The 25117-nt window shown below is 38.3% G+C and overlaps 1 protein-coding gene and 1 non-coding gene across 2 annotated transcripts in view; one reads left to right on the top strand and one right to left on the bottom strand.

The window, feature by feature from the left end:
* Nucleotides 1-508: 508 nt before the first annotated feature.
* On the bottom strand, nt 509-610 carry LOC127546062 (U6 spliceosomal RNA). Its single transcript, XR_007949925.1, has one exon. It is a non-coding gene; the product is annotated as a U6 spliceosomal RNA (small nuclear RNA).
* Nucleotides 611-13896: 13286 nt separating this feature from the next.
* The window catches only part of NUP210 (nucleoporin 210), a 150157-nt gene continuing 138936 nt past the window's right edge, over nt 13897-25117 (top strand). Inside the window, 1 exon segment of the mRNA XM_051983765.1 lies at nt 13897-14590. Coding sequence (XP_051839725.1) covers nt 14199-14590 — 392 coding nt within the window. The 5' untranslated portion in view covers nt 13897-14198.

The raw sequence follows: 25117 nt of genomic DNA, 5'->3' as shown, positions 1-25117 counted from the left end.
GGATGTGTCCATCTTTCCCTAGGTGTTTTAGAATAATGGGCTTTGTATTTCATTAATGCTATGGCTTGGGATTTTTGTTTTTACTAGGATGCTGTCTTCTGCCTTTTTCTTTGTTTTCACAATAATTCATAGTTTTCAAATCATGTTCACCTATATTATAACATTTGTTTCTCACACTAGCCCTTCAAGGTCAAAAGGTCAGTATGGCCATCAGTGTGAGAATTTTTTTTTGTCTTGAAATGCAATAACACAAATTTTTAAGAAAAACATAACAAAATTACCTCTTGTTAAGAAGTTATAAATTATTTAGCTCAGAAATGGTAATCTGATTTTTAAAAGTTGCGTACTAGAAAACATGTATATTATAAAAGAAAAGCCATAGGTTTATAGAGAGACTACTAGAATCTTTTCCAAATGTGACATAATCCATTTTATAGTATATGGTAAGCCAAGGGCTGTTTAGGTATTAATCTCTTTAAATATATTCTTTCATTGAGTTTTGATTTCAAGATTCCAGGAAAATCTCTTTATGAATTTGCATGTCGTGCAGGGACCCTGCTAATCTTCTCTGTACTGTTCCCATTTTAGTATATGTGCTGCTGAAGTAAACCCCCAGGAAAGTCTCAAGACATAAACAGCTACAGTTTTTCTCCTTGACAGCTTTATGTGTGAGGTGGTTTGCTTGAAAAGCTGTGTGTATCACCTTTATCCACTGGTTCAATTTGACCCCCAGATTCAATCTTGGAGCCTTCGTTCTCTGTCTTTCCTTGGAGTACATTAAACATTTTACACATATCATAGGATCATAATTCTAGTTCTTGAAGTGATCTCAGAGGACAATTAGGTCAGCTCCCTCATATTACAGATGAGGAAAACAGAGGCCCAGTTGGAATTGTCCTCCTAGTCATGCTGGTAGTATCAAAGGCAGGATTTAACTACAAATTCTCTGACTGTGAACTGATTGTTCTTTTCACTGTACTTTATCAAGCCCAACTGACATCATATCAATGCAGAAGGATGTTACGAAATGGAAAAGCTATGTAGTATAGTTTGAAATGGGGCCATGTTTTTGTTCAATTTTTTCAATCCTATCTGACTCTTCATGACCTTTGGGGTTTTCTTGGAAAAGATACTGGAGTAGTTTGCCATTTCCTTCTCCAGCTCATTTCACAGTTGAGAAAACTGAGGCAAAGTGTCAAGTAACTTACCTAGGGTCACACCCAGACACTTAGGGCTAGTAAGTGTCTGAGACAGGATTTGAACTCGGGAAGATGAGCCTCCCCGCCAACTAACTGCTGACATAACTTCGTGGTATCTACATCAAGTGAACAAAAAGAGGTTGTGATAAAAGGTTGTTAACTTTGGATTCATATTCAGTTTTATTACTGAAAGAGGAGAAATAAGTTTTTAATTTTTTAATTAAACCTTCAAAATTAGGAAATTTTGTGAGCATTTTAGTTTTAGTCTAGAATGGGCTGATTCTGAATCTGCTTCAATGTGTTTAACAGTTATTCTAGTTGTATAGGATTGGGAATTGATACTGGAGTTATTGCTCTTTAATTATTTTGTTTTGGAGCTGAGATTTTATTGGTACGATGAACTTTTGGAGTGGAAATGCCTTTCACCACTGCAAATAAGTAATTTATCTATACATGGTAATCTTGGTCTCCTGAGGAACTCAAAGGTTAAGTGAATTACCATGATTGTACAGCTATTAAAGGTCAGACTCATGATCTAAATTAAGCATTTTATACCTCACTCCTGATGCTTTATTCCTTTTATCAGTCTCCTCAGCCAAATCAACCAGATTAAGGAGGTGAATTTAGAATCAGTCACTTTCAGATTAAAACTGGGGCACACACAGAATTCCCTAAACTTGAATTCTAAATCAAAAGCTTTTGTTAGAAGTCAATGCAGAGGTTAAAAACAAAGTAAGACCAATTCAAGTCATCACCAGTATGACAAAATCCAAAACAAAGTGAATAAATTGTAATATTCAAGAGATTTTCCTTTACCCAAGGTTTAGTCCAATGATCCAGAAGCAAAGATAGAATGTAAAGAATCTTATTACCTGAAGCTAAATGAAAGATTCTTAAGTACAGCGATTCTTTTTTTTTTTTTTTGCTGAGGCAATTGGGGTTAAGTGACTTGCCCAGGCTCACACAGCTAGGAAGTGTTAAGTGTCTGAGACCATATTTTAACTCAGGTCCTCTTGACTTCCGGGCTGGTGCTCTATCCACTGCGCCATCTAGCTGCCCCAAGTACAGCAATTCTTAATCTTCTCTGTGGCATGGTATCTTTTGGCAATTTTTTGGAGCTTATAAATCTACTCATAATGCTATTTAAAATTATTAACATTTTATTTTTCCCAGATTCATGTAAAAACAACTTTTAACCTTCAATCTTTAAAAATTTTGAGTTCCAAATTTTCTCCTTCCCTCCATCACTTCCCCATTCCCTAAAATGTTAAGCAATTTGATATAGGTTATATGTCATATAAAACATACATGCACGATGCAATTTTTAAATGCATAAAATAAAAATATATAGGAGTATAAAAGAAAATAATTATGTTATATATTATGCAGTTATCAAAGTGGTTTTTTTTAAGTTAATAGATGCCAGGATAAGATTCCCAGTTCTACAACTACATTTTAAAGATGAAGAGATTAAGGCTCCAAGAGGCTGTCATAAAGACAGTTAATAGTAGAACCAGGATTCAAGCCCAGGTTATCTGAGAAAATCCAATTCTCACTTCACTACACTACTTAGCATTATCTCTAATCTACATGTCAATTGGTTAACAAATATTAAATATTTGCTATCTGCCTGTCACTGTATTGTGCAGAAGATAACAAAGAAAGGCAAAAAAAAAAAAATAGTAGCTGCCCTCAAGGAACATATATTCTAAAGGGAGAAACTATATAAACAATGAGGCAGGTATAAGATATACACAGAAGAAAGGAGAAAATCTGAAAGGGGATGGCATTAACAAGTGGGAGGACCAAGAAAGCCATTCTGTGGAAGGTAGAAATCAAGCTGAGACTTGAAAGGAGGCAAGGAAACTAAATGGTAGAAGTTAGGAGGCAGAGTATTCCAGGAAAGAGGGACAGCCAATGAAAAAGCATGGAGACCAGCTATGGCATTTCATGAAAGAAGAAACAGCAAATGGACTAGTGTATCTGCATCATAGAGTGTAAGGAAAAGAGGAAAGAAAACAGAAAAGCAAGAAGGGAGTAGTTTTTGAAGAGCTTTAAGTACCAAAGTGAAGTTTTCGATATTCCATAACAATTCAGACTCAATATGAACAATAATAATCACATTGACTCGACCTGTGGAGAAGGAAGGAATTTGTGACCAAAGAAGAACTAGAGACCATTACTGATCACAAAATTGAAAATTTTGATTATATCAAGTTAAAAAGCTTTTGTACAAACAAAACTAATGCAAATAAGATCAGAAGGGAAGCAATAAATGGGAAAACATCTTTACAGTTAAAGGTTCTGATAAAGACCTCATTTCCAAAATATATAGAGAATTCACTCAAATCTATAAGAAAATATAATTGATAAATAAATGGTCAAAGGATATGAACAGACAATTTTCAGATGATGAAATTGAAACTATTTCTACCCATATGAAAAGATGTTCCAAATCATTATTGACCAGAGAAATGCAAATTAAGACAACTCTGAGAGACTACTACACACCTCTCAGATTGGCTAAGATGACAGGAAAAAGATAGTAACCAATGTTGGAGGGGGTATGGGGAAACTGGGACACTGATGCATTGTTGGTGGAGTTGTGAATGGATCCAACCATTCTGGATAGCAATTTGGAACTATGTTTAAAAAGTTGTCAAACTGTGCATATCCTTTGATCCAGCAGTGTTACTACTGGGATCATATGCCAAAGAGATATTAAAGAAGGAAAAGGGACCTGTATGTGCAAAAATGTTTGTGGCAGCCCTATTTGTAGTGGCTAGAAACTGGAAAATGAATGGATGCCCATCAATTGGAGAATGGCTAAATAAATTGTGGTATATGAATGTTATGGAATATTATTGTTCTATAATACATGACTAAAAGGATGAATACAGAGAGGCTTGGAGAGACTTACATGAATTGATGCTGAGTGAAATGAGCAGGACAAGTATTCAACAACAATACTATATGTGCATCAATTCTGATGGAAGTGGCTCTCTTCAACAATGAGAGGATCCAAATCAGTTCCAATTGATCAGTAATGAAATGAAAAAAAAAATGAAAAAAAGTAATGAAACCAGCTACACCCAGTGAAAGAATACTGGGAAATGAGTGTGGACCACAACACAGCATTTACACTTTCTGTTATTGTTTGCTTGCATTTTTATTTTTCTTCCCAGGTTATTTTTACCTTCTTTCTAAATCCAATTTTTCTTGTGTAGCAAGACAACTGTATAAATATGTATACATATATTGTATTTAACATATACTTTAACATATTTAACATGTATGGGACTACCTGCCATCTAGGGGAGGGGGTGGAGGGAAGGAGGGGAAAAGTTGGAACAAAAGCTTTTGTAAGGGTCAATGTTGAAAAATTATCCATGTATATGTTTTGTCAATAAAAGCTATAATAAAAAAATGCTAAAGAAAAAAATTTGAAAATTAAACTTGCTTTGGAGAAAGTGAAAAAAAAAAGATTTAGTTTTAGGATTTTATAAAGTTTCATTTTTTGAAATAAGATTTTGTCACATATGAATTTTTTTTGTAATCCATAAGCTTAAAATATGTATTAGGAATGTTTACTGTAGAATTTTTTCAATAAAAATTATTTATAAAATTTGAAGAAAAAATAATCACACTGACTCACAAAATTTAAGAATATTATTTTAATGGGGCAGCTAAGTGGTGCATGGATAGAACACCAGCCCTGAAGTCAGGAGGACCTGAGTTCAAATCTGTTCTCAGACACTAAGTCACTTACCCCAATTGCCTCAGCAAAAAAAAAAAAAAAATATATATATATATATATATATATATATATATACATACACACACACACATATATATATATATGTGTGTGTGTGTGTGTGTGTGTATACATATATATATATGTAATTTTAATGCATGTTACCTTACCAAATTCATAATTTCTAAAGTACACACACAAAAAAAGTTTTCCTTCAGCAGACTGATTTCAGAAAGGCCTGGAAAGACTTACATGAATTGATGCTGAGTGAAATGAGCAGGACAAGTATTCAACAACAATACTATATGTGCATCAATTCTGATGGAAGTGGCTCTCTTCAACAATGAGAGGATCCAAATCAGTTCCAATTGATCAGTAATGAAATGAAAAAAAAAATGAAAAAAAGTAATGAAACCAGCTACACCCAGTGAAAGAATACTGGGAAATGAGTGTGGACCACAACATAGCATTTACACTTTCTGTTATTGTTTGCTTGCATTTTTATTTTTCTTCCCAGGTTATTTTTACCTTCTTTCTAAATCCAATTTTTCTTGTGTATCAAGACAACTGTATAAATATGTATACATATATTGTATTTAACATATACTTTAACATATTTAACATGTATGGGACTACCTGCCATCTAGGGGAGGGGGTGGAGGGAAGGAGGGGAAAAGTTGGAACAAAAGTTTTTGTAAGGGTCAATGTTGAAAAATTATCCATGTATATGTTTTGTCAATAAAAGCTATAATAAAAAAATGCTAAAGAAAAAAATTTGAAAATTAAACTTGCTTTGGAGAAAGTGAAAAAAAAGATTTAGTTTTAGGATTTTATAAAGTTTCATTTTTTGAAATAAGATTTTGTCACATATGAATTTTTTTTGTAATCCATAAGCTTAAAATATGTATTAGGAATGTTTACTGTAGAATTTTTTCAATAAAAATTATTTATAAAATTTGAAGAAAAAATAATCACACTGACTCACAAAATTTAAGAATATTATTTTAATGGGGCAGCTAAGTGGTGCATGGATAGAACACCAGCCCTGAAGTCAGGAGGACCTGAGTTCAAATCTGTTCTCAGACACTAAGTCACTTACCCCAATTGCCTCAGCAAAAAAAAAAAAATATATATATATATATACACACATATATATATGTGTGTGTGTGTGTATACATATATATGTAATTTTAATACATGTTACCTTACCAAATTCATAATTTCTAAAGTACACACACAAAAAAAAAGTTTTCCTTCAGCAGACTGATTTCAGAAAGGCCTGGAAAGACTTACATGAACTGATTTTAAGTGAAATGAGTAGAACCAAGAAAACATTGTACATAGCAACAAGTTTATTTGATGATAAATTTTGATGGACTTAGCTCTTTTCTTTTAGGTATTCAGGCCAATTCCAATAGTTTTGTGATGGAGAGAGCCATCTGCATTCAGAGAGAGGACTATGGGGATTGAATGTGGATCACAACATAGTATTTTCACCTTCTTTTTGTTGTTGCTTGCTTGTTTTTTTTTCTTTCTCATTCCCCCTCTCTTTTGATCTTATTTTTCTTGTGCAGCATGATAAATATGGAAATATGTTTAGAAGAATTACACATGTTTAACCTATATTGGATTACTTGCTATCTAGGGCAGGGGGAAAGTGGGAAGGGAGGGAGAAAATTTTGGAACACAAAGTTTTGCAAAGGTAAATGTTGAAAATTATCTTTACATGTTATTTTGAAAAATTAAGGGCTATTATTGTTCTTTAAATGAAAAAAATGTGAAAAAATAAAATTGACAACCTGCCCTGGGAGGAGAAATAAGTTTTCCAAACACAGATAGAGACTTAGTGAAAGAAATCAAAACCATATGGGAAACAGAATAAGATCTTCTATCATTCCTGCTATCTACTACTAGAATTGTACTAGTAGAATTTAAATTTTTTTCTTATTATTTCCAGTTCCAAACTCTTTCTCTACTCTTCTTTCACCTGTTGGGAAGCTAATAATTATGATACTTATGAGTCATGCAAAATAAATTTAGCATGTTATAATAAGTTAAAACATATTAGCCATGTTATAAAATAAAAAGCAAGGAAAATAAAGTGAAAAAATACTTCAATATTCATGCAGAGTCCATTGATTTTATTTCTAGAGGTAGAAAGCATTTTTCATCACAAGTCCTTTGGAATTGTGGGTAATTGTATTGATCACAGTAGCTAAATCTTTCACAGTTGATCACTGTTAGAATATTGCTGATACTGTGTACAATGTTTTCCTACTTCTGCTCACTTCATTTTGCATCAATTCACATAAGTCTTTCCAAGACTTTCTAAAACTATTCCCTTGGTCATTTTTAGCACAATAGAATTCTATCAAAATCATATTCAGTCATTTTCTAATTGATGGTCATTGAGGAAGCTTTCTGTGAACCCACAGAAAATGCACTTATATTCAATTTTTAAAAAGGAGATGAGAATGAGAGAATAAATATGAGGAAGACAGTGATGATGGCAATAAGAGCAACTGGCAATTTTAAAGATTTATAAAGCATTTTATATGCATTATTTCACTTGATCCTTTTAACCACCCTATAGTAGGTAATATAACCCATTTATTACAGATAAGGAAACTGAGGCATACCAAACTTGAGGTTTTTTTCATTTATGTTCATAAGACTAGTAAATGCCAGAGGCAAGATTTATCCTCAGGTAAGCTTACTCAGTGATCTTCCCATTGGATTTTTTTGATTCCTACAGTTTGAATGTACTGGGCTAAAACTGTTTGACTCGCCAAAACTCACTTTCCAAGTTGTATAATACCTATTTGTATGTATGTCTCATATTGCTACTAAACTATAAGCTCCTGACTGCAGAGATCATGAATTTTTTCAGCGTCTTATTCCTAGAAGTTAGAGAGATTATCTAACACAAAATAGGTATTTAATAATTATTTATTGACTTGCTTTGCATGTAGTAAGCACAGAATAAATGTGTTGAATTAAACTGAATTTATTACCTTTAATCAACTCGGGTACTTGCTTAGTAGAAAAAAGCATTAGGTTTGAATCTTGGCTCTGCTGCTTACCACCCAAACCTTGATACCCAAATTAGAATTTGTTTGGATAGGCTTTCCAATTCTCTTTACCACTCCATCAATGCTCTTTTAAGCAGGATGTTGAGGGACTGGGCAGTGACAAACTGCTTTTAACTCAAACTTATGACTAGGACTTGAAATGAAGGGAAAATGGCTAGCAGGACTGGGCTGATCTCCTTTCTCGTTTTTGCTTCTGCCCAGCCCTGCTGTCTTTATCCCCTAGCCCATAATCTCTTAGAAGTGGGGAAGAAGAATGAGAACAAGATCATTAGAGACTGAGGAAAGTGTATATGAGTCTTTTGTCCATGAAGTTAGCAATTGGATAAAATGAAAGCCTTTCAAATGAGAAATGCAGCATTGTAACACCTCCATTTTCCACAGCCCAAGTCCTGGTTTCAGCTATAATAATGATGCCAAAAATTCATCAATCATCCACCTAAGCAGAAAGTAGCATTGATTTAGGTGCCTAGCTTCTCAGTAACTTTTAAACAGAAATTTTTAAGTATCATTTTATGTTCTGGGATCCCTAAAATGTTAAGAACACTGTTGAGCTCAAGGTCCTACCTACCACAACTGATCCTTCTCTTCTAATAATAGGATAAGTTGGAGACTACAACAGAGGGAAGGCATTAGCATTAAGGGAAATAAGGAAAGTACTAGTAGTAGCAGGTGGAACTTCAGCTGTGATTTGTAGGAAACCAAAAAGGTCAGGAGTCAGAGATGAGGAGAGAATTTCAGGCATAGTTAATAGCCAGTGAAAAAGTAAAGAGGCCCTTGGTGAAAAGGTAGGGCTGGAGGTGGAATAAAGTATAAAAAAGAATGGAAAGGTAGGAAGGGCGTAAATTATTTAGGGCTTTGAGTACCAAATAGGGAACTTTTATATTTGATCCTAGAGGTAATAGGAAACCACTTGAATTTATCGAGTTAGTGAAATGACATGATCAGATCTGTGCATTAAGAACATCGATTTAATATCCTTCATTAAATATAGAATATGTAGAATGAATAGAGAGGAAAAGACTTGAGTTAGGGAGAACAACCAGAAGGATACTTCAGTAGTTCAGGCCTTAGGTGATAAAGAGTGGTATCAAATAAAAAAGGGTCTAAATGGGAGATTGTAGAGGGCAGGACTTTGGAGAAGTATACTTGCTTGAACCAAGGTATTAACTCAGTGGAATTGATGAGACAATGGTTATCTAGTTTACATATATTTAGTTCTTAGCATGGTGATGTAATAGTTCTACAATTGATGTAATTGTAATAGGGTATTTAAACTGGGGACAAAGTCAGACTGGCAGACTGACAGACTGCTGGAGGAGACTGGATCAGACTATGACAGACACAGACTGTGTAAGAGACAATAAAGAGTTTGGACTCTATTCTTGAACATTCTCGTGGTGTCTATCCTGCTGAGACCAAGGCCCTTCCGGAGGAAGGAGATATTACAAAGGTAGAATCAGCAGGACTTAATTTGATTGGATGTATCAGTGAGGGTGAGGGGTTGAAGATTGCACTTACTTATGAGCCTGGAACACTGGGAAGATCCTGGGACATTGGGAAGATGATGTACACTTGATAATGGAGGAAAAGATGAGATCAGTTTGGGATATGTTGTACAAATACATAAGAGACATCTAATTCATGATATCCAATAGGCAGTTGGATATGTGAAACTGGAAAGAGAGAAGCTGGGGTTCAATAAGATCTGAGAATCATCAGGCAAGAGATAAACCTATGTGAGCTGATCACCAAGCCAAATGGTTTCAAGGAAAAAGGAAAGAAACCCAAGTAGAACACTAAGTGGGAAGGCATTCATATTTAAGGAACATGACCAGGATTAAGATCCAGTAAAGGATACTAAAAAGGAGCAATCTGACAAGTAAGAGGAGAACCAAGAGAGAGTAGAATTGCAAAAATCTAGAGAAAGAAAAGTATCAAGAAGAGAAGAATTGACAGTGTGAAAAGCTACACAGAGAGAAAAAAAGATAAGAACTGGGAAAAAAGCCATTATTTTGTAATTCAAAGATTATTGGCAAATTTGGAGAGAGAAATGTCAATTAAATGTATATGATGTACACGAGTCTTCCTCCCCCCTCCCATATAATTAGCTATGGACTAAAATGAAAGCCATTCAAATGAGAAATGCAATCCTGTTCATCTCTATCTTTTACATCCCAAGTCCTGATTTCAACTACAACACTAATGTCAAAAATTCATCAATTATACATCTAGGAGAAAGTAGCATTGATTTAGATGCAAGTTTAGTTTATTGGAAAGCAAACTCCAGAGAATTAAGAATAGAATGAGAAGAAAAGAAATGGAAAGGTCAAGATGGTCTTCTCAGGGAATTGAGCTACAAAAGTGAGGATTGGAAGAGGTAGTAGGATGGGTAGATGAAGTGAGGGTTTGTGGGGGGGGGGGGCGTTTTGAGGATGGAGAAGACATGGATGTCTTTGAAGGAAGTAGGGAAGTAACCAATAGACAGGAAGAGAATGAAATTTCTTATTGAGAAAGTAGAATACAGGGGATAATCTGCTAGAGAAAATGGAATGGCCAGATTCTCTTGTGCGTGTAGAAGGGTTGGCCTTAGTAAGGAGGAAGGCTACCTCTTCACCTGACACAGTGTTAAAGGAGGGTATAGTAGTGGAAGGTATCTGAATGATATAAGGTCCAGGGGATTTAGAAGAGAATGTATATTCTAAAGAGGTGCTGAGCATTTCTGATAAAAACAAAACAGTGAAATAGAACAAGAGAATCTGAGAGCCAGAAGGGCACTTTGAGGTTACAGAGGATGTCACAGATGTGATTTTGGCAATACCTTCTTTTTCTTTTCCCTTTAATTTCCATTTCTACCACTCTTGTCCAGGCCCTTCTGACCTCTCTATTGGAACACTTTTCCGTACAATCCAAATATTTTTCTTTATGTACAGATCTAACCATGTCATTCCACTAATCAAAAATTTTGAGAAACTCATTATTTCCTACAGGATAAAATATAAATTCTTTAGCCTTGCACTGAAGGCCTGACATAATTTGGTTCCAATTTATCTTTCTAGCCTTCTTTCAATCTATTCCTCTTCACACTGTTACAGGCAAATAAGACTACTTGCTGCTCCTTTATATCTCTGTTCATTTATATCTTTATTTATATCTATGAATTTCTATGAGTCTCCCTACCCCCATACCTGAAACATATTTTCTCTGTATCTCTGCCAGTAGAAATCTTTTTGTTTTCTTGTAGCTCAGCTCTTGGAGGTCAAGAACTTTGTTTTTTACCTTTGAACCACCAGTGTCTTGCATTGTAGATGCTTCTTGCTAAACATTATGGTTGAATTTAATTGAGTCTATTCTAATTCCTTTTATAGATAAAGATACAGAGGCCCAGGATAAGATGACCTGTCCATGGAGCCAAGTCTATGTAGCATCAGAATCTGAACACAGTTTAGCTGACTGTAAATAGAGTTTAGCAGTACAGTGAGGCTGATCATTCAGTCAGAAGACCTGACTTTGAACACTGGCACTGCCACTTATTCACTACATAACTTTGGGCAAGTTTTCTTACATTGAGCCTGTTTCCTTTTCTGTAAAATGGGCACAATTCTGTTTATATCACCTATATCATAGGATCATTAAAGGCTCAAGTGGGATAATGCATTTAAAGTGTCTTTTTTTAAAAAAAATAACTTTAAGCACAATATATAAGCAATTAGTTTACAAATAAAGAATCTGAAGTCAGAAGAAATTAACTTTACCTACATGTACTATTAGAACACTGGAACCCAGGTTATTTTGGCTTTAAAGCTGTTCCTCTTATTTCTTGACTAGGGGTTGATTATTCTTTTACCATTCTAATATCCTCTACAAACCCTTTTTGATCATTCATAATCCTAACCTCTAAATCTAGGAGTCTATGTCCTATTTAATGTTCACTAAGCTATTACTATGTCCTCTAAGACTAGGAGTATTTATATTTTAATTGGGGGATTAGGAAGATTATAAAGTCTTAGAGACCCAAATCAATGAATTGATGAATCCTCAAATCAATGGCAACAGACAATAGGGAAGATGTTTCATATACAAAGCCCTTCATCCATTACTGGGTAAATTATTCTATGGCATAGCCTGGTCCGCCTTGTAAATGGTTGATTACATAACAGAATAACACTTTGACATATGATAAGGTGAAGTCTGCAATCAGGCTTTGGAGGGAAAGGTTGGAAAATTTTTGTGCCAAAAAATAGAATTTTGGTAGGAATTGTGGGGTTTTTTCCTCAAATATCAATAGTTGCAATCTCTCCAACTGATTGAGGGCTGTTGAACTGTATTTTGTGCATTAGTTCTTCCCCTTCTATCCTGAGTAGGGATGTGGCTGGTTGGCTCTACTTCTGAAGAACTGGAAAGATTTGTTTGAAGTGGGAGTCAGTAGTAAGTGCTGAAACTGTTGTACTGCTTTTGTAGGATTCCACAGAATTGACCCTGATAAAATACTTACAAGGAAAAAAAGTGAGTTATATATGGGGATTAAAAGGTATTAAATAGCTCCTAACAGCCAGGCTAATTGGTTGATGAATCTAGTAGCACCTATCTCTGAGATTTGGAGGACAAATGCTCTCAATATATGGAATAATATAATACTAAGAAAAGGTACAGAGGGTAAATTCGATGTGCAAAGTTGCATGTCTCAACTTTGATAAAAAAAACTTGATTGCTTTGATTGAACTGGGTCATTAATCATGACTAGGATTTGGAGAATAGTTTGTACTGGGGTTTCTAGTGGGAGAGTCAATTTTATGAGGAGACTGTCTAACAGCATTAAAGCAATACTTTCTGTTTCCATTCTACCCACACCACAAGAGGCACTCTATTAATGTACTTGAAAACACTCAAGTACCTCAGGAAAGAATTCTGCTCTTTTTCACTTTCCAAAATTCATATTCAGGATCCCAGAACGTGTGTATTGTCCAAGCCAGGGCTGGGTGCTACTCTGATCAAAAGGTGTGAGAAAGTGCCAGCTAGAACCACGGAGCCATCCTTAGTGAGTCGACTCAGTTTTCTCCTTCATGAATGTTAGAGCCCATGGAATTGTAAGAGTACATCAGTCCACCATCATATTCACAGAGCTCACCCAATTCCCTCAAGTGCCTTGGAATCTCTCTTCCTTAGTTCCCCATACCACGAAGACAGCGGTTAGGTAAAGCAAATCGTTTTCTTATTTTAGCCTGAACTGGCTGGGCCACATTTGACATCGAAAAGCAATGGAAGGGCAGAATGGGTCACCAATAGGTTTATGGTCCCCATGGCCCAAGGGCAGCTGGAATTCTGCTTCTCAGAAAGGTGCTAGGTTCAGAGAGCTGCTTTTCCTAAAACTTGGCAATTGGAACGAAACCTTTCCTTATCGGACACAACTTAACAAACCACCTATTTCTCTATCCTCCTCCCACTCCTAACCCCAAAAAGAAGGGGGCACCTATTATTTTTCCTTATGGGGGCAACACAGCCAGGGTTCCAGTTCCTACCTGTCTATTATCTCCCGGCTTGTCTGTGCCTAGTCCCAGTCTCCTCCCCCTTTCCCACCCAACCACAGATTTTAAATTTTTTCAGAGCTCCCCAGGGCGAATGCTCGAGGCGAGGTGGGACTGCAGCGGCTTCGACGTCAGCTCCCAGGGGGGTCCCCGAGAGTCCCAGAGGTACAGCCGAAACCCACGCTACCTTCGGCTCCCTCCCTCCCCCACTTAGTCCCTGAGCACCCTCCGAGATAGCTGCTCAAGCGCATGGCTCAGCGCACCATTAGGCTGCTCTAGCCTTTGCGTCCGCAGGTGGCGCCTGAGCCCGGGAGGCGGAGGAAGGGGGGCGAACAGATTGTGGCTCTGGATATTGTAGCCAACAACTCCCCCTCCTCCTGCAACTTTGTATCGCTTGGGACTTCCTCCCCGTTTCCCGCGATTTCCAGTTTGCACAAACAAGGCCGGCCGGGCCTGCGACTTGCGGTGGGCCGCCCGCGCAGTCTCGGTTGCTTCGCCGGGGTCGGCCAGCCAGGACCCTGCTCCGCCCGCCTACTCGGGGAAAAACCCGCGCCCGGGTCCCCCTCCCCGCCCATCCCACCCCACCCCAGCCTCGCCAACGGCCCAGGAAGTTGCATTCAGATCTGGAGGGATGTCCCACGCCCCTCCCCCTCCACGCCTTATCACCTGCTGCCGGGGCAGGGACAGCGCGGTCCTCCTGCTAGCTAGACTGTCGGGTGCTTTGGGGCGGGGTAGGAGGGAGCCAGCCAGCCCGCTAGAGTCCGAGAGCGAGCTAGCGAGGGAGCAAGCCCCGCACCGGCTGGGGAGCAAAGGAGGAGGGAGGATGGCAACTCGGGCCCAGGGGCCGCTGAAAGACTGGCAGCTATCGCCGCCGCTGCTGTTGCTACTGCTGCTGCTGCTAGCGGCGCTGGCCGGGGACGGCGCGACCGCCTCCAAGCTCAACATACCCAAAGTGCTGCTACCCTTCACCCGGGGCACCCGCATCAACTTCACACTGGAGGCCTCGGAAGGCTGCTACCGCTGGTGAGTGAGCCAGTAAAAGCCGTCCTCTCCCCGCAGCCACCTTCTACCCTCCCTTGGGGCCCAGGCGGAGGAGGGAGGAGGGAGCAAGAGCGAGAGCGCGGGCTGAAGCCGGAGACCGGGGCCGTGGGCGGGGGCAGCAGCTAGACCTGCAGCCGGGAGGGGCCAAGGGCTTGCGCGAGGCCACTGAGCCCGGTCGGATCAGGGTCAGCCCAGGCCGGACCGTAGCAAAGGCCGGCGCGTGCTATCCGCTGCAACTCCGGGCAGGTGCGTTTCCGCCGGCCTGCACTACAGCCCGGGTTTCCTCGGGGTCAGGAAGGGAAGACCAGGCCGGAGGGGGAGGGAGGTGAACCCTCTAGGGACCGGCACTACCAAGCCGGCTGCACATGGCGCCGCGAGGACCTGAGAGCGGCTGCCAGACTCTGCCTAGGTCCTGGTGGGCCCCGCCCACTGGGATGCTCCCTCTCCCTCCAGTCCCCCCCTCCCTATACGGGAGTGGAGGGGGCCTGGCGCTGTGTCTGGACTCCTGGCTGCGGCGGCGGCTGCTGGTGACTACTGGCGCGGGAGAGAGAAGGGGCAGAGAAGCAGCCCGATCTTGCTCGCCTTGCACGGCGGCTGCGTAGGTGATCTGGCCTCCTCGTGGGGCTTCTTAGCAGCCATGCGCCAGAGCCTTTCACCTCGAAATGGCTGTGGGAAGGAGGCGTGGGCTACGCAGTTCTCTGTTGGTCCACCTAGCTGGTTTAGAGGCCAGATCTTGGTCCCGGTCAGTGAGACCTGGCAAGTTTTGGTACTGAGGGTGCCCTGGAATCAAGTCGAGGGCAAGGATCTGGCCTTGTGACTTGGGCCTGCGTGGAGACAATATTTCTTCTCCTAGGGACCGTACACTTAGTCACTGACCACTGAGGTGAATCTAACCTGTGACCTGAAAGGGTCAAACACTAAAAGGTCAGCTACTTGACCTTTTTTCTCTTAAAGTGTCTTGAGGCAACATACTAATACCTTGGTAAAGAAAAAACATTTATTAAGCACCTACCATGTTCATGATACTGTGCTAAGCACTTTACAAATACTTTTTTGAAAGAAATCCCACTTTACAACTTAGGAAATGTATTCATCCTGGACGGGTATTCTCTTGTCAAATTAGTAATAGAGCTAGAAAAATCCAGACCTGATTCTCAAGAAAACACTCTTGAGAGATCTTTTCTTTTCTCTTCTCTCTCCTCCTCTATCATCACTTCCCCTCTCTTCTCTTTTCTCTTCTTTTCTCTTCTCTTTCGTCCCCCCAAGCCAGAATGCTTTCTGTACAAATCCTTCTTATTGGCCACCATTACTCAGATCCCAGAGACTTTGCCATTAAACTACTATTTTGTTTTGACAAATAGTCCTAGTCACTATGTTCCCAGCTTCCAGGGAAGTTTGAAAACTTACTTTTAGCCAGCAGTGATTACAATGTGGTAGAAATATTAAAAAGAAAAACTGGCTCAGCCGTCAGGATTATAGAAGGTCAGAACTGGAAAAGACTTCAAATATCATTCAGACTAATCTCTTACTTTACAAAAGAAGAAACTGAGAGGTTTCATGATTTGTTCAAGGATGTACAGTTAATGGGAGAGCTTTATTTTTAACCTGTATTTTCTGACTTCCAAATCTAGTACTCTTTCCAGATGTTCTCTCTGATAACAAAACTGTAGAAGTGGTTATATGTATGATTAAGGCTAAATAATTTTCAAATTCTGTTCAATTTCAAATTTAAAAGGAGGTGAGAATAGGCTATTCCATCTTGGTTTATTCCTTCTATTTTGGATCGTTGTTCAATATTCCACTTTGCCAGAGTTTGTGTTAGCTTTCATCACCGGTGTTTTAAGAAAAGAAATGAGAACTTGATTTGACACAAGTTCTTATTTCTTGACTCACAGTTAAGATGATGGATGGTCTTGAATTCAGGTCCCTTGGAAGAATGGCAGCTTTGGTATCTGAGAACCTCCTTTCAAATCTTAGTTCTGTTTCTTAGTTGTATGTGTGACTTTGGGCAAGTCACTTCTCTGAATCTCAGGGTTTTTTTTTTTCATTTCTAGGATGATGGGCTTGTATTAGAGGTTAAAAACCTTTTTAGCTCTAAAAATTTATGACTCAAATTTTAGTTTCTAGCTATTTTATCTTTTTATTTGCTTAGGGTCTTTGTAGCAAATTTCTCCATCAAAAGGACTTGCCTATTCTGAACCATTACTACATTGTGTTAGCAAATAGAATTATTAGTGTTTCCATTCACTTGAATGACTTGAAATCCCAAACTGAGAGTTGGAAGGGTCAGTTTGGTCAGATGAAATACTTAGGCTAAGTGAGAGGAAATGACTTAATTCAAGACCTAGTAGCAGCAATTGGGTTTTCATGATTAGTGCCCGTGGGTTACTATTTGGGGGGCTACTGGTGGATATGATTATGTGTGATGAACAGCCATTCATTATTTGCAGTATTTTAAATTTATGCATTCACGTCCTTTTATGTCTAAGTTGTCGGTATTTTTGTTGAACAGAAAAAGGAAACAGTTATTAGAAACATCTGGCTCTAGATAAATGCCCTGTGATGCATTAGAATGCTGTTTTCTCTGAAGTTATTTATCCACACTTTTTCTAAAATGATAACATCCACATTTTCTTACCACATTCTCTTTTCCAAAAGTAGATGAAATCTGGAAAATTCATTTTTACTTAAATTTGTTGAAAAGTAAATGGACTGGGGAAGAGGGAACCCTCCCTTGTGATGTATCTGAAATGAGCTTTTGCCTGATATGATAAAAGAATCTTATAGTTAATGTGTGACTGCCTGTTCTAAGTGTATTCTGAGAGGAGTTTGGTGATTGTGATTTCCCCAATTTGACTTTGCAGAGAGACATTATTAGTCATGCATTCAAATGTTTTCTTTAATTTTAGTGATACTGTTCTTAGCATAGTTATTTATCGCTTTAGTTTTGTAAAATTGCTTCTCTTGAGATTTTTGAGCAACACAGCATGAAGCTATTTATTTTCAGTTATTGAAGCCTGGAGGAGATTCCTTTCCACCTTAAGAGTTGGTAGAAATCTCTGAATTAAATCATATTTTGATATATGCTTGTGTGTGTAACATACAGCAAACATACACATATAGAATCAGTAAACATTTATTTCATACCTACTTTGTGCATAGCACCATGCAGTGGGGAAGAAAAGCAAAAAATAAAAACAAACAAAGACCAAATACTCTAAAGGAAATAGCCCCTGCCCTCAAGGAAGGAACAATAATATACTGGGCAGATACCCAGAGGAAACATAAGTAAATGCATGATCATCTGAGGAGGCAGAAAACACTGAAACCTTTGGAATAATCTAAAGAGGGAGAAAACAGTATCATTTGGAATGAGGAAAGGGTTCTGAATTTAGTTTTGAGGGAGGAGGATTCTGAACTACTGCTATGAGGAGGGGATTCATTTTAGCTCTAAGGAACAACTAATGCAAATACATGGAAGTAAGAATTGGCATATGATGATGGTAGAAGAATAAGCATTTAGTAAGCACCTCCTGTGTGTCAGTAATTATGCTAAACATGTAATTAGTTAGTTTATAATTATTAGGATGACATGAATGACTTAGAGTTAGAAGTCCTGGACTCAAAGTGACATCTCTGCTGTTTATAATTATGAACCAGTTATCTAATCTCTAAGTCCCAGTGCTTCATCTACAAAATGGGGATGAGTATTTATATTCTCTCCCTCACAACTTGTTATAGGGAAAGTCCTTAATGTATTTATAAACCATGAGCTATCATTATTTTTGTTGTTGTTGTTGTTCCCTAGTTGTAATTCATAGTCTTAAGAGAAACCTTAAAGATCATCTAGTCTAATAACCCTCATTTTACACACAAGGATGCTAGACCCTGTGAGGGAACATAAGTTGTTCAAGACCACAAAGAAAGTTGCGTTCAGAGCCAAGACTATAACCCAGCTCTTTAGTGTCATTAGATCTGTCTTCTTTTTTAAAAATCAGTCAAAAATATTTAGTAAGTACTTCCCTATGAAAAATTTGCTCATAGGCATTGTGCTAAGTTTTGGGGATACAAATAGCATAGCTTCTGGAACTGATTCTCCCAACCTCATTTATACTGGCAGGTTGAACCCTTGGAGTGTAGTTAGCTATCTCTTCTCTCAAGGTTCTAGAGTTAATCCTGAGAAGTTTGGGGAGCTGGAATTTGGTACTTTTGTTTTTAAACCCTCATCCAGTGTGTCCTCCCCACAATCGACTGACTAATTAACACAGAGTAGCCTTTACTAAGAAGAGAGAACAAGAATTGAAGGCCCAAGGACTTCCCTTCCCCCAACCAAGTATCTTTTCTCAGGACCCAATTGGAGTGGGCTAAAATCTAAAGTGATTGCAATAAAAAAACTCTTTCTCCCCACCCCTCAAGAATATTTCCTCACCTTAGGCGTCCTTTCCTCTTTTTGAGGAGTTTCTACCAAATCTACTTTTGGATATGGCATAATCATTGTAAAAATTGCTCCTTTTCTTGCTCAATGGTATCTTGACTTCTGGATTATATCAAGCAGTTCACCTCTCAGGGCTGGCCCCTCACTAGTCTAGGCTAATGCTGCAGCTGACTCAGCTTGCTGATGGGATTGTTCTTCAGCTCTGTCAAAGCTCCCAAGGTTGTAACTGGTTCTATTCCATCTCTAATACTCATTCTCCTAAAATCAGGAAAGAATCAACACAAAGAGATTAGAGAAAAAGGAGGGGAGGAGGGGGAGAGAGAGAGAAAAAGAAAGCGAGGGGGAGGGAGAGCACAAACATCAGAGAGATGGCAGCCATGAGATAAGAAGTTATCTCCTTATATAAGGAAGATAAGACAGCTGTCACTGCCTTGGCTATAGCTATTACTTCTCTCTAACATCCCCAATGGCCCACAGCATTCTGGGGGAAAGGGGAGGAATGAATAGACAAAGACAGAGATAAAGAAACAGAGACAGGGAGAAAGAAAGGAGGAGAGGGAGGAGGAAGTGTGTGTGTGTAACATGTATACAGACATGTATATACCATGTGTGCTTGTTTATATGTGTGTGTGTGTATTAATGTGTATATATATGATTCTAGTTCTGCCACTCAGTCACTTCCCTCGGTATAAAGTTTCTTCATTTATGAGATGAAGAGATCAGATTAAATGACCACCAAGATCTCTTTCAGGTCTAATACTCTATGCTTTTGAGGCTTCTAAGGGTTAACTGTGTATATATGTTTGTGTGTATGTGCGTGTGGTACAAATTTCAACCCCAGTAACTCGGTCACATTAACTACAGTAACAGGTACAGCTTTTGGGTGTGTAGCATGAAACTAGAGTGTGCCCTCCTTTGTCTATATGCTTTGCAAGAGGCCTAGTGCAGGATATAGGTGGAACAGATTGTTTTATAGATGTGGTCAGGGGAAGGCTGATGGTGGGGTGAGACAGGATGATTTCCTTGTACTTTCAATTTGTCCCGAACCACCTTGTCCCCCATCTTTGTTTTTCCTGACTTTATTTTTTTTGGCTTCATTTAAGCAGGCTCTACCATGATTTTTCATTCAGGCTCTTCAAGATAAGTCTCTCTTATATATTTGAAATCCTCTGCTTTCCTCTTCAGAGTTTCAGAGGATAAACTGATGACCTCTGGAGAAAGATTCCATCTCCTGCCTAGCAGGAGATGGTAATCTCAACCAGTCAATTAACAGTCATGTGTATGTAACTACTGTGTGCTAGACTCTCAGTATACAAAAACCAAAATAACAATAACAAACAACAGAAAACAATATATCAAGACGTTTAAATTCTGTTGAGGAAGATGGCATGTGCAGCAGTAAGATTATATTGAATAAATAGAACATAAATAGTAGTGTAAATATGAGGAAGTTAGAGAAGGAAGGCACCAGCAATTGGGGAGACCAGAAAAGATTTTGTATTGAATGTGGTGCTTCAGTTGCATTTTAAAGGAAGAGCAGAATTGTGTTCACATTCATGGAGCATTTTATGATTACACATCATTTCATCATCTCAGTGGTCCTCAAAATATATAATAACTCTGTCAACGTGGCAGGTCCAGCATTATTATCCACATTTTAGAGCTAAGGACATTCTAGTTCAGATGTATTAAATTAGATTTACACACAACTCATACATGCCCAGAATTTGGACTACCCATCTAAGTCTTCAGTTTATTGGTTCAAAACTATTTCTGCTGTATCATATCAATCCTTCCTCCTCCAATAAAAAATGAGCTGTTTGCCCTGGCTGACCCTAATGTTCCCTGCAGTTCTGATAATTTATGAGTAGGAGACCTGTAACACGTTGCTACTCCCAACTGAACTTAACTTTTATTCATCACCCTCCCAACACACACACACACACACACTTCATGTGTAATTCTCACTTCTCCTTTCTTTTCCTATAGCTTTTGACCTAATCCCTGCTCCACCCCTACAACGGAAGCTAAGGGCTTAAAAAAGCTTCCCTCCTATTCCCCCTCCCCAGTTGCTGTAATAATTGTAGTGTAATGTAGTTTGAGGCTACTTGATTGCCATAGGGATCCACAGTAAAACCAAGACAGTGTTTCTACTTCCAAACTACAGAACTGCAAGCCTTCAGGTAGATCAGAACTACTTGTATAAACTTTGTAAAGGTGGATTTGTGAAAATTGAAATCCCCAAATGAACAATTAGCAGATAAGTACCCATGTGGCCACTTCTGTTCACAAAACTGCCCTCTTTAGGGACTGTTAGCCAATCAAAAAGCATTTAAAAGAAAACAAAAATAAATTAGCCTTGAGAATTGGAGAATAAATAATGCCATCACTATATAGGCTCCACAAACTTCATTTTGATGTGTGAAATGAATGCTTCTGTTAAAGAGAGCAAGTGATATTTAAATCCCTTAAGAAATTAATTCTCTAGAGAGCAAACCACTATGTTTTTGAAAAGTTCATAGAAATTTAGACCAGAAACAACCTGAGAATACATTGAAAGCACTAACTTGGGAAAATTTAATAGATGAATCTCAGTGTACTTATCCACTGTTTGCTTAAATTTTCATTGAAATGGAGATCTTAACTTTTAATTTCTTAATGTTTCAATTCAAATTGAAAAATTCAATTTTACTGATTACCTGTGACATTTCCAATGTTATGTGGGACACTATGGGAGCATTGAAAAAGAATAGAACATGAGTAATTTTCTCAAGGAAAAGGAATAATTTCTGACAATTAGAAAATAAAGACAGAATATGGTTATGTGCTAGATGGGAAGGTTTAATAAGGGTGGTTTAAGGACACAATTTTGGAGTAGGAAAGGATCTGAGACAGTATTATTCGATACATATAAATGTGTGATTGGAACAATATATGTATATATTGGCTGTGTCCAAAAATGTATGTCACACTCTTTACTTTGGATTCATCCCCTCTCTGTCAGATGTTGGGTTGCATGCTTCATTTATTCCTCTGCAATTGTGAGTAAGTTAGTGCATTAATCATGTTTCTTAGGTAGAATAGTTAATGGTTTTTAGGTAAAATGCTGTTACTGTATGAACTATTCTCTTGCTTCTGTTTATTTCAGTCTGAATTACATAAATCTCAGCTTCTCTGAAACTGTCCCTTTCATCACTTCTTACAGTGTAATGATATCCCATTGCACTCATATGGCATAATTGTTCAATTCATCTCAGATTGATTCTTTGCTACAAAACAACAAAAACAATTTCTATAGATATTTTTATAAATGTGAGCTTTTTTCTTTTTCCTTTGATCTCTTTATAAAGGACTAGTTGTGGTATTGCTATTTGTCCTTAATTTTCAAATAATATTGGGACTACAAATTTACTTATTTGCCATATGTGTTCCTTTAAGCTTGAGTTCACATTCCCCATGGACTCTATATATGATTGTGAGACTGTACCTCATGCGATTGGGGGATTGTTTTGTTTTGTTTTTTAACAACTGTTACTGTATTTCTGAGTTAAAATTTTTTCTGAAAGCTAACTGTCCAATTGATAATACAGAGCATACTGAATGGGAGTTTATGAGTAAGGCTACTAGACAATCTTAGCCCTTAAAGATTTACCTGTAGAATTCTGTTTTTGTTTTTTGGTTTGATTTTTGTTTTGTTTTGTTTTGGTTTTGGTTTTGGTTTTTTGGTTTGTTTTTTTCCTGAGGCAATTGGATTAAGTGACTTGCCCAGGATCACAGAGTTAGGATGAGTCAGAAACCAAATTTGAACTCAGGTCTTCCTGGCTGCAGGGCTGGTGCTCTATCCACTACACCACCTAGCTGCCCCACCTTTAGAATTCTGAATGGAGAAAGCATCAGTGCTGCTCTAGGGATCTGACCTGTCAGGGAGTAGCCTTAGTAGAGGATGTTACACAATAAAATGAAGCAGATAGGTCTAATGCAGAGCCTAGAATCAGGAAGATTTAAGTTCAAATTCAGCTTCAAATATTTCTTAACTGGGGGAACCTAGACAAGTTATTTAACCTTTTTCAGTTTTCTCATCATTAAATGGGGATTTCAATAATAATTGAACCTAATTATCCAAATTGTTATGAAGATCAAATGAGATATTTGTAAAGTGCTTTACTAGCCATAAATGATTGCTATTATTATCTGTGTATTTTCCTATGTGCATCTATTTATATGTACATATGCATATAGATGTACATGTATACAGTGTAAGTGCATTGTAATTTTAGGGGGCACTAACAACTGGGGGGTATCAGAAAAGGTTTCATACAGGAAGTACTTGAACAGAAGTGGATTGGAAGCTGGTGATTCTGAAGTTTAAGTGAGCAGGAAAATATGTTGCAGACACAGGAAAGTGCCTGTGTAAAAATATGGAACTGGGAGGTGGACCCTTGTATAAAAGGTACAGGAAGGACTCTTCTCATGTCACTTCCAGTGTGACCTTGTGAAAATCTTCAAGTACTACTGTTCTATCACTAATAGTGTGAAAGGAAGTAATAATAGACTGTAAGTGTGGTAGGGTATGCTGGAGACACAGTGCCTTGAATATAGTAGGTGATTAGTAAATTTTTATTAATTGTGAAGTCTTTTATTTTTAAAAATATTTTTTTTCTATTAAAAAGAAGAATTTTAAAGTCATTTAAATGCCCAACATTTTTCCCTAGAGGTGACAGAGAGCCCCAGGAGGTTTTTGAGCAGGGGAATGACAGGGGTCAGACCCTCAGGAATGTTATTGAGATTGCTCTGATTTTTAGCTTTCTTTTCTTCTCGCACTCTGGGCTCCAGCCAAACTGTGCTGATAGTTGTTCTGTGACTTTGATACTCTGCATCCTGACTCCTTGCAATCCTAGAGAATCATAGGATCATGGATCTAACTGAAACTGGTTGGGATCTTGGAGGTCATCTAGTTCAGTCTTTTATTTTTCAGAAAAGGTTACCAGAATTTTACTCAGAGTTTTTGATGCTAAATAGGAAATAGGAGCCTGTGAGTGAAGCAAACAGCACTCTTTTTAGAAATTTCTAAATGCAATGAAAAGTAGGACAGTGGCTACAGATGGGATTCTTGGGAAGAGTGGATGAGAGGACCGCTTCATTTAAATAAACACACATACACAAACACACACACACACAGAACCCCTTGTTGTTCCAGCTGCTTCCTGACTGGGGGAATTAAGGGGAATTTTTTCAAAATAACTAAACTCCTTGACCTCTGCTGTTCCTGGATATACTCCAAGAAAAGGCCTGGGGAACCAGAGATTCCTAGTGCACACAAAGGCTAGAAGAAGGTATTGCAGGCAGTTTCAGCTTCTTGCCTTGGATTAATTGTTACTCATTTTTTTCAGTGGTACCCAGAGTCTAAAAAAGGTAGGTGATGAGCTGGAATTAGGTGGAAAGCCTAATTCGGTCGGTATATAGAGTGTTCAGCAGGATTATGATGTATAGGCTTGTTGAGCCCTTTTCCAGGTTGCTCATCCACCTTTGCTGTCTACCTGGCATCCAATTCTCACCTGTGGCTTCAAGGAGCTTTAACATATATAGCGGCCACACCCTGAATGAGAGGAGTCTTGGGTTATTCAATTGCCATACTGGCAATGAGTATACATACCCACAAAAACCAAGTATGTAAGTTCAGTGTGAGTCAACAGGGTGATGCAAGAGCTAAACCAAAAACCAACAACCCTCCTGTGAATTTGGGAGGATCACACCTTCCAAGAAGAATAAAGGGGTGATGCTCCTTCTGACCTTTGCTTTAGTCAGACCATCCCTCCTATACTTTGTTTGGTTCTGTACACCACGGTTTAGGAAAGGAATGGTCCACTGAGGAGAAACTGAGGACAAATGGTAAAGGGCCTTGAGGCTATATCATAAGGGTGTAGGAGAGAACCAGAGATGTTTAGCTTGAAGAGAAGAAAACAGAGGAGGATGGTGGGGACAGGAATTAGGAGAGCTCTGCTAAGCTATTGGAAAGCCTGTCACATCGAAGAAGAATCAGACTTGTTCTGTTTGGCCCCAAAGCGCTGAACTGG

The sequence above is a fragment of the Antechinus flavipes genome, chromosome 1, assembly GCF_016432865.1.
Source record: "Antechinus flavipes isolate AdamAnt ecotype Samford, QLD, Australia chromosome 1, AdamAnt_v2, whole genome shotgun sequence".
NCBI classification, from domain to species: Eukaryota; Metazoa; Chordata; class Mammalia; order Dasyuromorphia; family Dasyuridae; genus Antechinus; species Antechinus flavipes.
Note: the sequence above shows the minus strand (reverse complement) of the source record. Positions and strands in the feature narration are given on the sequence as shown.